Below are 11,768 nucleotides of genomic sequence, written 5' to 3' on the forward strand. Positions count from 1 at the left end.
TATCAAACTATCATATTACACTATAGTTTTTAATTACATAGAAAAATATTAAATCAAAATAACTCATCATACATAGCCTAAACATTCCTTTATCAAATACAATAAAATAAAAATCATCATTTTTGTTAGCATTTAAAAATTAAAAGTTATGGTGATTCTTTGTGATTTGACGTGTGCTGTGAGCCATTCGATCATGTGGAAAATTGATAAAATTGGTAGAATGCAGATCAAGAATAGTGAGCCCCACAAACGGTGCCCGTGAAAGCTACCACCAAAACCTACAAGCACTCATTTTCTAGACTTTGTGGGAAGTGGGAAGGGACCAAACATCCCGTACCACACTCGTCTTTCTTATTCAAAGCACATTGACATCGACCACTACCTCTACTCCTCTACTCATGTTTTCATGATCAATACAACACCACAAAAGCATGTTGCACACTTGCACAAAGCACTTTTGGTGAAAGTGAAAATCTAGTGGCCATTTTATCTCTAGGAAGGATACTGTTTGAAGCTGGAACCACTCACATGTCATTGGCGCAAGGATAACCATGTTACCATTAAAAACCAACCTCCCATAATTCAAGAATTCAAACCATACCAAATGCAAGGGATGTGTAAGTATTTACTGTGTATAAATATTATATAAACAATAGGTCTAACCTTGTCCGGCTCAACCATCCAGTTTTGGAAAGCAGTCGGGTCAATTTGACCAGATATCCATTTTCATCAACTATCCAACTAATCCGGCCTCTCTTTTCTTTTCGGCAAATTCTCATGGTTAGACGAGGCCATACCCTTTTAATGTTCATTACCAATCATAGATTGACACATAGAGTAAGCCCCTACAAGTCAGAGCGAGGTTATCGGAGATAAATGAGATGGTGATTGCATTTAGGTTGGAGTCATACAACACCGGCCTATTTGGCAACTCCTACCACGTAAAAGCAGAAATCTATTGTTACATGAACGGGATAGCTATTAAATTAAACACGTCATAGAGATGGAAAGGAGAGAAAGTGAAGAAAACGAAGACATTACAAGGACGTTTAGAAGCTCAAACTAATCATATGCGAGCCACATAAGAATTGGCTTGGGTAACGTATCGCACCCACCGATATGGATTATATGTTTTCGACTTCTTCGCAATTTGCAAGTATTTCACCTACATGACAAAAAAGTAAACAAATGTTTATAGAAGATTTAACTTTCATGGCAGATATAATGCATATTCATGTGTATATTTACATGTAATGGTTATTCACATGTGATTATGGCTTGAAAAACATTATTTTTGAAGACCCGGTTAAAAAACCTCTAAAATATATATAGTTATATGTATCAAACTAAAGAGAATAAAATGCTCATTTTGTATGTAATTTCCTTGATTAAAAAATTAATTATATTTAGAGTAATTTGGATTTAAAAAAAAAAAAAGAAGGTAAATCTAATTTTACTTATAAAAAATACAATAAGTCTTCAAATTGGTCTAAACTCGATTTTACTCCTAATTTATTTAATTAACCCATACCCTGAGGCATCATGTGATACCAGCCTAATTTCGTGAGACAACAAATAACATTGAACCTTCACAGGAAAAAAACTGTGAACCATGAAGATTTAGTGTGTTTTTTGTGCCTTCACGGCTGGTCTTTCTCACGAAAACAGGCTGGTCTCATGAGAACCCAACCGCCAATACCCTTCCATTTAATCATCATTTCAGTTTCAAAGTCACTTCCAAAATTCACCATTGACTAAATTGAATCAAGGGCCATGATTTGTTCCTTCTTTATGTAGAGAGAGAGGGGGTGTGCATATAATAACAGGAAAGTTGAAAATGCTTCTCACCTGGAGTCTTGAGCAGTTATACATTGGTATGGTGAAGGTCATGCTGACAGGGCCAGCTTCTTTTGTTATATTACCTATTAAACAACAGCATATCACAAAGTTAGAAACAGTTCACAACAATAAATATATATTTATATGAACACAATGTTGTTGAAAGCGTTTAGTGTAAAGCATCATCTAGAGGAACACAAAGTCAGAAACAGTTCACAACAATCAATATAAATCTAGAGGAGGACATAATCAAATGAGAACCACCAATCTTTGTGTTGTTTCAATGCATATGAAAGTACAGTGTTGTTTTCACGATATGGAACAAAAAAATACACATTAAAAATAATCATATTGTGAAACAACAAAGCATTTTTCACATGCATTTACATATTAATGGTTTTCACAGTTCTCAACCTTTTTGTGGTTCTCGTCTGATTATTCCCTATCTAGAAGTCCGTATACAGTTTAAAATAATACCATGTGACTCATGTGAAAATGTTAACTTGGCACGCAGTGTATGGTCAGATCCACCAACAATCTGGAGTGAAATGGTGTTATCAGTAACTTCAGACAGTGAAATTAAAATCCAAAAATCAAAGCATAGCTTAATTAATTGGTCAAAGATTAGAACATCAGGACATAAAATAACCTTCTTTAACCCCCACTCGAGTTTCTTATTTGACTCCTTGAAATCGGTCACTTGTCCAACTGCTCCAGGTTCCAACTCGAAACTAACTCTAAAATGTTCGATGAAATAGCATTAGAACAATGAGGTTTGCTACACATTGATGAACTATCAAATATAGAGTAAAATATTTATCATACTTCAACTCAATTAAGCCTCGCTCTCAAACTAAATAATTGGAAATACTATGTATACATTCTCAACAAAGATGTCAAAGTTTAACTGTCACTAGATACCTCAAAGATTGCATTGAAAAATATATTATGATTATAAAAAGAAATTTTACATTGAAAGGCGTTGAAATGGACTTGAGTTGATATTGAACGTACAAGAAATGACAATCTTATGAACACAAGATGTAATTGCAGTTTAGAGTTCCCGTCAGAACTTGGCCAAAAAAGCTTGTTTTTGATGAAGCTCTATCAAGAACATAATTTTGTACATAATTTGCAAATACCTGGATGTGTATGTTGGCAGCGGCATCTGTACTACAACTGTATTTGCATTGATATTTTGAGGGAACTCGGCCCGTATTTTCAGAATCACCTCAGCCTTGGAAAGAAAATAACACATGGTATAATTCATCAGTGCACTCTACTTAGGGCCCGTTTTGTTTGCGGGATTTGGTGGGATTTGGATTTGGATTCCATTCCAATCCTGTGTTTGGTTTAAAGGAAAGTCCGGAATCGGAATCCCGGGATTTCAGTTAAATCCCACAAACATGGGATTTGGAAATCTCGTGGGGGATTCGGGTAGTTGGCATTTCGCAGGATTTCATATGATTTGTTTGTAATAATGTTTAAAAAATGTTCAAAACGATTGTCTTTATTATTTTTATAATTTTTTCTTATAATTTTTTTATAATGGCATTCAATTCTATTCCAAATCCTACAAACCGAACACACCAAAGATTCGAAATCCCTCCAATTCCGAATCCCTCAAAAACATTCTCGTCAAACCAAACAGGCCCTTAGGGAATATTGATTTGGTGATGACATGCATAAACACATCTGAAGGGCATTTATCCAAAAATCTACGAATCAGCATGGGACATTTACAAACCATTGAAAGAGTTTAAAACCTAAGATCATGTATGGGATATTAATGTGTAACCAAACAGAGAAGATATCTACCTTCAGTGATCCTGCTTCTTCGATCAGGGTGTTGATACGAAAAGGTGGCTTGAATTCCTGCGTCATGCGATAATTCATGACAGGGAATTCACCATCAGGGGGAACCTGATAACGGGGAGCAAGATCGAACATCAAATTCAACAACATGGGGTAGGTGTGTCATGTAAAAGAGATAGACTTTTGGTACATTACTTACAAGAGTCAGAGTTCTATCCACATCAAAACTATCAAGATGCACTGATTCATGGAAATTGCAGTCATCTAGTATAACTGATCCTGATCCACTAGAACCGCCATAATCTGTTGAACAAAGCATAATTCGATAAGCTTCTTGAAGGGAGATAACCCTCACAGTTGTTAACTTGGGTAAGTTATTAGTACTAGCTATCATGGCACACCAATGGACATCCATAAATGCGGTAAGCCGGTAAAATTACAAGTATATCAAGCATGAAGGGGTAATTAGAAAGCTTAGAAGTTGACTTGATGTGTGATTTGATGATAAAAGAATAAACTGATTGGATATATACCATATACTGATCTGCCACCTCTTCCTATATTTAGGTCCTCATTGAGAGCTAATCGGATTTCTGGATTGCCAGAAAGATAACTCTTCATTTGAATGGTGCCATCTATCTCAGAAGTTAGTATATATCCCTGTTGAGGTCAGAAGTTACAAGTATGAATTCAGAACAGTTTAAGGCACGGTGATCAAACAAGCTTTCATATACATGATATATCAAGCAGAAACTTCGGTAGACTTGACTAGTCTAGCTGACAGAGGTGTTCCTAATTTTATATTCAGGTGGGACTGAAAATAATATTTGCTGCCTCACGGCACCTGGTTGAAGCAGGCATAAAATCATCAATGAAAATGTTGAAACAGCTGTAAAATTGAAGTAATCGGATAATCTAATGGTTCACCCACTGTGTTCTAATACTACATACAGTTACGTTCTGAACAAAAATGTACATGTATAAAGAATATATTTCCTAATTCTAACACAAAGTCAACAACCTAGTCAAACATAAGATGCATACTTCACAATCTCAACATAACAAGCTCTACAAGACTAGCAATAACAATTAGAAACTTCTACTCAATCACTGCATGCCCAATGCTACATTATAGTATACAAAGACCATATAAACTGAATTACATATGCTTTACATAAATCTGCAAGAGGTATAAAAATCCACAAATACGCAAATATGAACATCCTAGCATAAAAATTAGAAGTGTCTTTAGAATAACCTTTACAACATGTTTTTTATTACTTGTTTTACAAGTGTAGGAAAATTGCAAACTTTGCTCCACTGACATAGGCTTTACTTCCTATATTTCGCTCAGTTGGGCTCTAGGAAGCAACTACTGTAGACATCATACTATATGTTATCCATTGAGTTTAGAGTTCATCAGTTTCACCTCTTACCAAACCAAACCTATTAATTTCCATACAGAGTAGGTTCTGGGGAGGATAGTATGTACGCTGACCTTAACTAGTTATCTCTACCCAAGGAGTAGAGAGGTTGTTTTTGTGAAGACATCTACCTCTGTAAAAAGGTCTTAAAACAAGAACTTTGCAAAGAATTTTTGGTTCCTGACCAGAATGCCAAACCAACTAGGTAAATCATCCCCTGAACCTTGCCTTCATAATTTTCCTAAGAGTATCATCAACACAGTTCTTGTTTTTGCACATAAAGATCAATTTCTATAGCTGATACTTATAAGTTACTTAAACAGCCCACACGTTTTCTACTAAAAGCAACAATGTGCACCAATTTTGCATAAGGTGGTTAACGAAGTCGTAGGAAAAATTACTCGCAACGCTGACACATATAACGGCTAACACATAGTTGTTTTTCCCAATGGCACCAAACCAACATCAGTGAGAGCCTGAGGTCATGCATTCAAATCTCATAAATGAGGTGTTCATTGACCATTTCTTTTGGGTTTTTTCTTATTCATTGGTATGATCAACTTATATCCAATTAGAGGAGAAGAACAGTTTCACATTAAGGGTTAGCCTAAAATATGATGATATGAACAAGGACAAGATGAAATACGAGCTTAAGCATCACCTAGACTTATATAATACAGGCATGATAAGAGTTGAAGGGATTCCAACAGTTTCAGAAGTTCTTGGTTCATATAAGAAAATAAACTTAACAGGAAAAAAAATAGAGTCAAACGACAATTTACTCACACTAGAGCTGAATGTAACACTTATTTTTTCAATTATATCCACGAATATCTCCTCCCTCTTCCTACCCCCAGGTTCATTAGCTACAACTGATTTTGTAACAGCCGTCCCAGGCATTCTTTTGCTGCCTTGCTGCATCCATCAAATATTGCAAGTTACATAGATATCATATGCAAGTAAAATTAAGTAAAGATATCAACCAATACCAAATAGTTTAATTGCATGTACCATAAAGAGGGCAGCCGGACCAAGAGGTGGCATATGTGTTGCATCAATCATGATTGGTTCATTAAATACAGATGCCTTTAGAACTTCAGTCGATGTTGTTTGCACATAACCAAAATCCTGGGTTCAAATAAATCAGCATGATAATTAACTTTTGTTGGTTGAATAGCAAGAAGAAAATGGCACTTATTACCTACAAACCCATAAAGTTCTATAAGTCCAATACATATGATCAAAAGAAAACAGATGTGCCATGTTCAGAGAATGTAGTGCAATCTTCAATGGGTATTGAAGATCAGATCACCTAGTATTGATGGAACAAATATGATCCCTCAGCAACAAAATCCACCTTATGAACAATTTGTGCATTTTAGGAAAGAAATAAACTAATTAGCCTGAAATTATTTTTAGAGAAATAATCCCGAAGGACAAAAAATGCACCCAAAGAGAACCTTCAGCTTTTCATTTCAAACTTAAACACAATAGCAGTGTTTCAGGTTTTCAAAGTCAGATCTTTATGCACCAAATTATGAAGTAGAAATTACTAAAAGTTGCTCTACTCATGTAGAACACGTTTTGAAGACATTCCATTCCATTTTAGTACACCCAACAATGTCAATTAGAAGAAAAACTTACGATAACTTCATCAAGTAATTCATACACAAGCACAAAGTTTTTCCGTATAGAATCTTCATTAAGGATGCCAAGGTAATCTTTAGTAACACGTGCTATTCTTTGCAGAAGCTCCAAGACAAGAGAAGGTGACACATTTGCTCTAGTGGTTGCAACAAACAGCAATCCGACCACTTTTACATGAAAGTAGTTGACACCATCCACATTCTGTCGTAACAAATTAAATGCATCATATCATCAGCAACCACGATGTTAACATAAATAGTCATATTGAAATCTAATGTTTGCATACTATAAGTTGAAAAGGTTGGAATCATGTTTTAAGGAATGAAAGTAATAACCAATGGAACAATTTACTAGATAAGTAACATAAAATGTTCGACAATCTTTCATATCATGCATATACTTGAATATCATGTACATCAATACAATCAAATTATCATCATATACATGTAAACACATCATGCAAATATCATGGATAAACAGAGTGGTGCCTGATTGGTTTGAGCTTGGGCTCTAAAGGTCAAAAGTGCTTGGAGGTCCTAGGTTCAAATCCAATGAGAAATAAAAATCCCCTTGTGGCCACGGAGGTCCAAATGCGGTGATCGCCCTGGGATTAGTCGGCTCGCATAGCGGGTTGGATATCCAAGTTAATCAAAAAAAACGTTCGACAATTAGTCTAAGGTTGTAGTATGGTGGTGCATCTATCAAATTTTAAAATAAAAATCGAAAACAAAGAACATTAAGATAGGCAACAATGGACTCTAAGATTGACTTGCAGTTGTGCATCTATCAAGTTCTAAAAAAATGCAAAACCAAAGATGTAGGTGGAACAAGTAATGACAAATGAGTACAGAAAGAAACAGAAACAACTTAATACTGAGAACACAGCTAGCTAAGCATCACATGTGACCGGAAGATATATTTAACAAAAAAAGTAAACAATGTACATTTTAAAAGGTACATACAAAGACAGGTGGAGCCTCAGTTTCCCCATCCTCTTTCCAGAACTTCACTTTACGAAAAAATATCTCTGCACTTCCTTTTTGCACATCACCACGATCTGCATCAGTAGATTTCTAACTCAAGAAAAATCCCGAGGAAAATTTTTATAAAAAGACCAGTTATTTTGCATAAATAGCTCATCATCGGCCCATCAGCTACTCAAACTATTAACCCGCCATGAATCAATCAGCACTAGGCAAGCTTCAATAAAGACTATCAGCCATAGGTCGAGAGTGTCATGTATACAAGCTACAAAATATGGAAACCCTGAATCTGGTTCGGTATGTATCATGTGCAGTACGTTCATACGCCTACAAGTACTTATGGATGGTGTAACAACTTGTCCCACATGGATAGAAAGTGAGAATTGTTAGCTCCTTATAAGTCCCAAGTAGTGGGCTATCAATAACTTCCACCATGGTTTTAAGTTGAATTTGAAGTTATTGGTCCAGCCTTTTGCTTTGGGCTTTGGATTGTTTCAGATGGAGCATATGTAGTAAACCTATTTAACAATTAAGAGTTGGCAAAAAATGTACAAGTTATGTCTGCATCCAGCTTTCATTCTCCTTACGAACATTAAGAACCAACTTTCAAGAGGGTCGAAGTGTCTTAAAATAGCCTGATTAATCTTTAGAAATTTAACATAGCATCCAAGAAATACAAAACCTAATTGTCAAAACTCAGCTACGAGTGTAAAAGACTAAACGCTTGAAGGAAAATCATGAAAACGTGAAACTCCATAAAAGGGTACAGTTGTACCCTTTTGCTGTGTCCTGATTTTACAATGATTCATCCAGGAATAGTGAAAATATAGCAGATGAATTATAAGTGTTGATCCTCACACCTACAGCTTAAGCAATTGATTTATTCCTTCATCTAATTATAAATCATGCCAAGCTTTCAGTTCATGTTATAATAGATGACATGTCTATGCACTGACATTCAGTGGGCAGCCAATAATGGTGGAACCTAAAATTCAGGTACAGTATGTTTAAAAGTTCAAGGTTTTAAACTAAGCAATAGAAGACATACCGTGTTATGTTTCCTTGCCCAATATCAGTTCTCAGATGCCTCACATTGGTAATTTGATATTTCACATTACAGAACTTACTTCCACTATCTCAAGAGTCAAATTTTTATTCTCTATTTATCTATATCACAGTTCACTGTAGTTCCCACATAACTATCTTATCCTCTAATCCTTCAGCATTCTGGCCTGCAGTAAACACTCCAAAAGCATTCCTTTTACACCTGGGAGGCAATAAACTAATAATTTATAACATAGATGGAGAAGTAGATCTGATTCAAACCAGACATCTCTTAAACTCCTCCCAACTACTAACTAACAACCCATATATAAGCATGACCCTGGAGTCTTAATTACTTTAACAGAGTATTACACTGTTACATACAAAGCAATTAGAGAATGCTTAACAATTGTCATCGCTATCTTTTATGGTAATGAACAAGCCTAATACTCTCTTTGATACTGGTATTGTAGTCCTTCCAACCCTGCACATCACTATGTCCATCCAAAATCCTTCATCAGGTCGTTTCAAAACAATTTTCTCCTGTTCTATCTCATACCAGAGCTGCAATAACAGTCTTGTAATTGTGTTCACTTCAAAGTAGTCTCTTCTCTGTTAATTGTCACTCACCCATCCTCACATCTCGACTTGCCACATCCATTTCATGGTGTATAGCTCGCAGTCGTTTAGGTGCCGCTAGAGATGGTCATCCAAAAGGTAGACCTTTGGATGCAATGATTAGACAAGGAGACTTGAGCAAGAGGATGCATTAGGAGATGTAGAGATCTGTCAAGGCTGATAAGTATAAATGGTCAAGAGAGTTCCAAGTAAGTGGAATATACCAAAGGATTTGTCTTTAGACAAGAAGGCACCATGTCTACTATTTCTATTTCATTTTCAGCTTGCCTACCTAGCTAGTTTGGAAGAAAAGCTTGTTGAGACTAATTGAGATTGTAAGTATTGAATAATGAATGCAGTACTTAATTGTTAAGAGGAGTGTCTAACCACTGAATTCTGAATAATTAGGATGGTTTACTAGTCATCTGCATCAAGTTATTTTGTACACAAGTTTTTCCACACTTAATTATTAATAACTATGTGCACTGTTCACATTGCTACTTCATCGTCAAAATCTGAATGACTTTCAAGTAGGTCTAGACAAAATTCTTCTTGCGATGTATTTTTCCTTGTATAATACAAATGGACATATCTCAACCAAACCTGAAATAAAGATGAATATGAAGAAAAATAGCAAGTTCAGATGTCCAGTATTTCTAATATGGTACCAAGAAAAAATAATATGCACAAGATACAGAAAAAGAAGAATGGGAGAGAGGCCCTATCAATCACTTAGAAAATAATAAAATCAAAGGAGTTACAAAACAAGTAAATAACACCATCTACTTTTGCTTTTATTTTCTCCCACTTTCTCAATACCAAGTCCCTATTTTGCTGAGTTTGTGTGTTACTATATTTGCTAGGAATCAACTTTTTTATGATTGGAGTTGGTCCTTAGGAAGTAGAAACTTCCTAACAGCCAAATTTGAGAGGAATTACAACTTGTAGTATTTTCTAATCTTCTTCTTTAGTGAAATTCCACCCATTTTGATAATCTTTCTACAGTAAACAGTTAAGAGCCATTAGATGGAAAACATAATGAAGAAAATAGAGCAAGCATAGAGGGGAATCGGAGGGGGGGGAGGGGAATTTCCCATCTACTTCCTCCATTTTCTCCTATCCCCGTTCCCTCTCCTCTATCAGATCCAATACCCAATCAAAGTTAACTCTACAGCTAACATTCAACCATAGTTGCTCCCTCAACACTTAATCATCCCATGGCCTCTTTGCTTCACCTGTAATTCATATACCTCCAAATCACTACACTTTTAGATACTGAAATCCCTCTTCCCTCACAACTTGCCCAATCAAGATGACCATTCACATTCACATGTTCAGATACTATAAAAAGACCAAACTCTTAATCATCATATTTGGTTTCATTTGCCTCTTTGCTACAGAATGTGCAACTTGACTATGAATTGCCTAACTCAGTAACCAAAAGATCTTAATGAAGCACAAAATTGGTGCTTTAGCCATATACATGGAAATTGCTATAAAAAATTGAGATGTAATTCTTCAAAAGCATCATCCTTAACATAAACACTTTTTAACTCAATTTTTGGTTTTGTAGTAGATGTACTCCTTACTGAATCCACTAAATAGTACAAGTTAGGTTGGTCATAATTGCTGTTGCTCCTAAATTTTAATAGAAAAACACAGACAAGCATTACGAGTAGCTAAGAATCATAGAGTATTATTACCTTTGTAAATTGTAAAATTACATCAATAATAAGAAACCTAACACAAACACATGCATTCATCCATAGGAGAGAACTCACAATCACGAAAAACGATGTTATCGCCTCTCTGCGATAATACAAAAAACTGCGATATCATGGCAACCAAACACCCAACTTTCTTCCACGATTCAACTATCTCTGTAACAAACAAAACGAAACTTCGATTAAAACTAAATTAGGTCTTTTGTGATACCTACTAATTGTCCGTGTCTGCTACCAACATAGATTCACTCGGTATACAGTCAAACAAGTAAGAAATTTCAATTAGATTGAAATTAACTAAACTAACAAGAATATGATTCACAAAACCGATTCCTAATTTGTAAATTATAGATGAATCGGCAACAGGTGAAGACAGTACCTCAAGAAATCAAACAATGATTGTAGAGCAGAGGAGGGTGAGTATGATCAGATCTGAAAGAAATACAATATTGGGAGAGCACGATCAGTTGCAATGTTTTGCACCGCTTCTAGAAAGGCTTCGCAGTGACTATGGAACGATTTTATATGTCGACGTTTACGTTTCAAACGGTTAATTATATTTATGCTATATTATAAAATATTTCATAAAAATATTTAAAATTTATTTTTTATATATGAATTTTTGTTTATTGATATACGTTATTTAAAATTTAATATTACAAAATAAAATGTAT

General features: G+C 35.2%; 1 protein-coding gene across 1 annotated transcript; it reads right to left on the reverse strand.

Moving 5' to 3' along the window:
* Positions 1-863: 863 nt before the first annotated feature.
* Positions 864-11,583, reverse strand: LOC112520802 (AP-4 complex subunit mu). The gene is made up of 14 exons (XM_025129377.1): positions 11,474-11,583; positions 11,152-11,250; positions 7,688-7,782; positions 6,723-6,926; positions 6,090-6,206; positions 5,865-5,993; positions 4,188-4,314; positions 3,854-3,957; positions 3,658-3,762; positions 2,982-3,076; positions 2,489-2,576; positions 2,317-2,377; positions 1,849-1,922; positions 864-1,165 (listed from the first exon to the last, which is right to left on the reverse strand). The coding sequence occupies exons 2-14, from the start codon at positions 11,207-11,209 to the stop codon at positions 1,067-1,069; spliced, it is 1,356 nt and encodes a 451-aa protein (XP_024985145.1). The 5' UTR covers positions 11,210-11,250; positions 11,474-11,583; the 3' UTR covers positions 864-1,066.
* Between the last annotated feature and the right edge of the window lie 185 nt (positions 11,584-11,768).

Source organism: Cynara cardunculus, assembly GCF_001531365.2.
Source record: "Cynara cardunculus var. scolymus isolate 2C chromosome LG 11, CcrdV1, whole genome shotgun sequence".
Taxonomy (NCBI): Eukaryota; Viridiplantae; Streptophyta; class Magnoliopsida; order Asterales; family Asteraceae; genus Cynara; species Cynara cardunculus.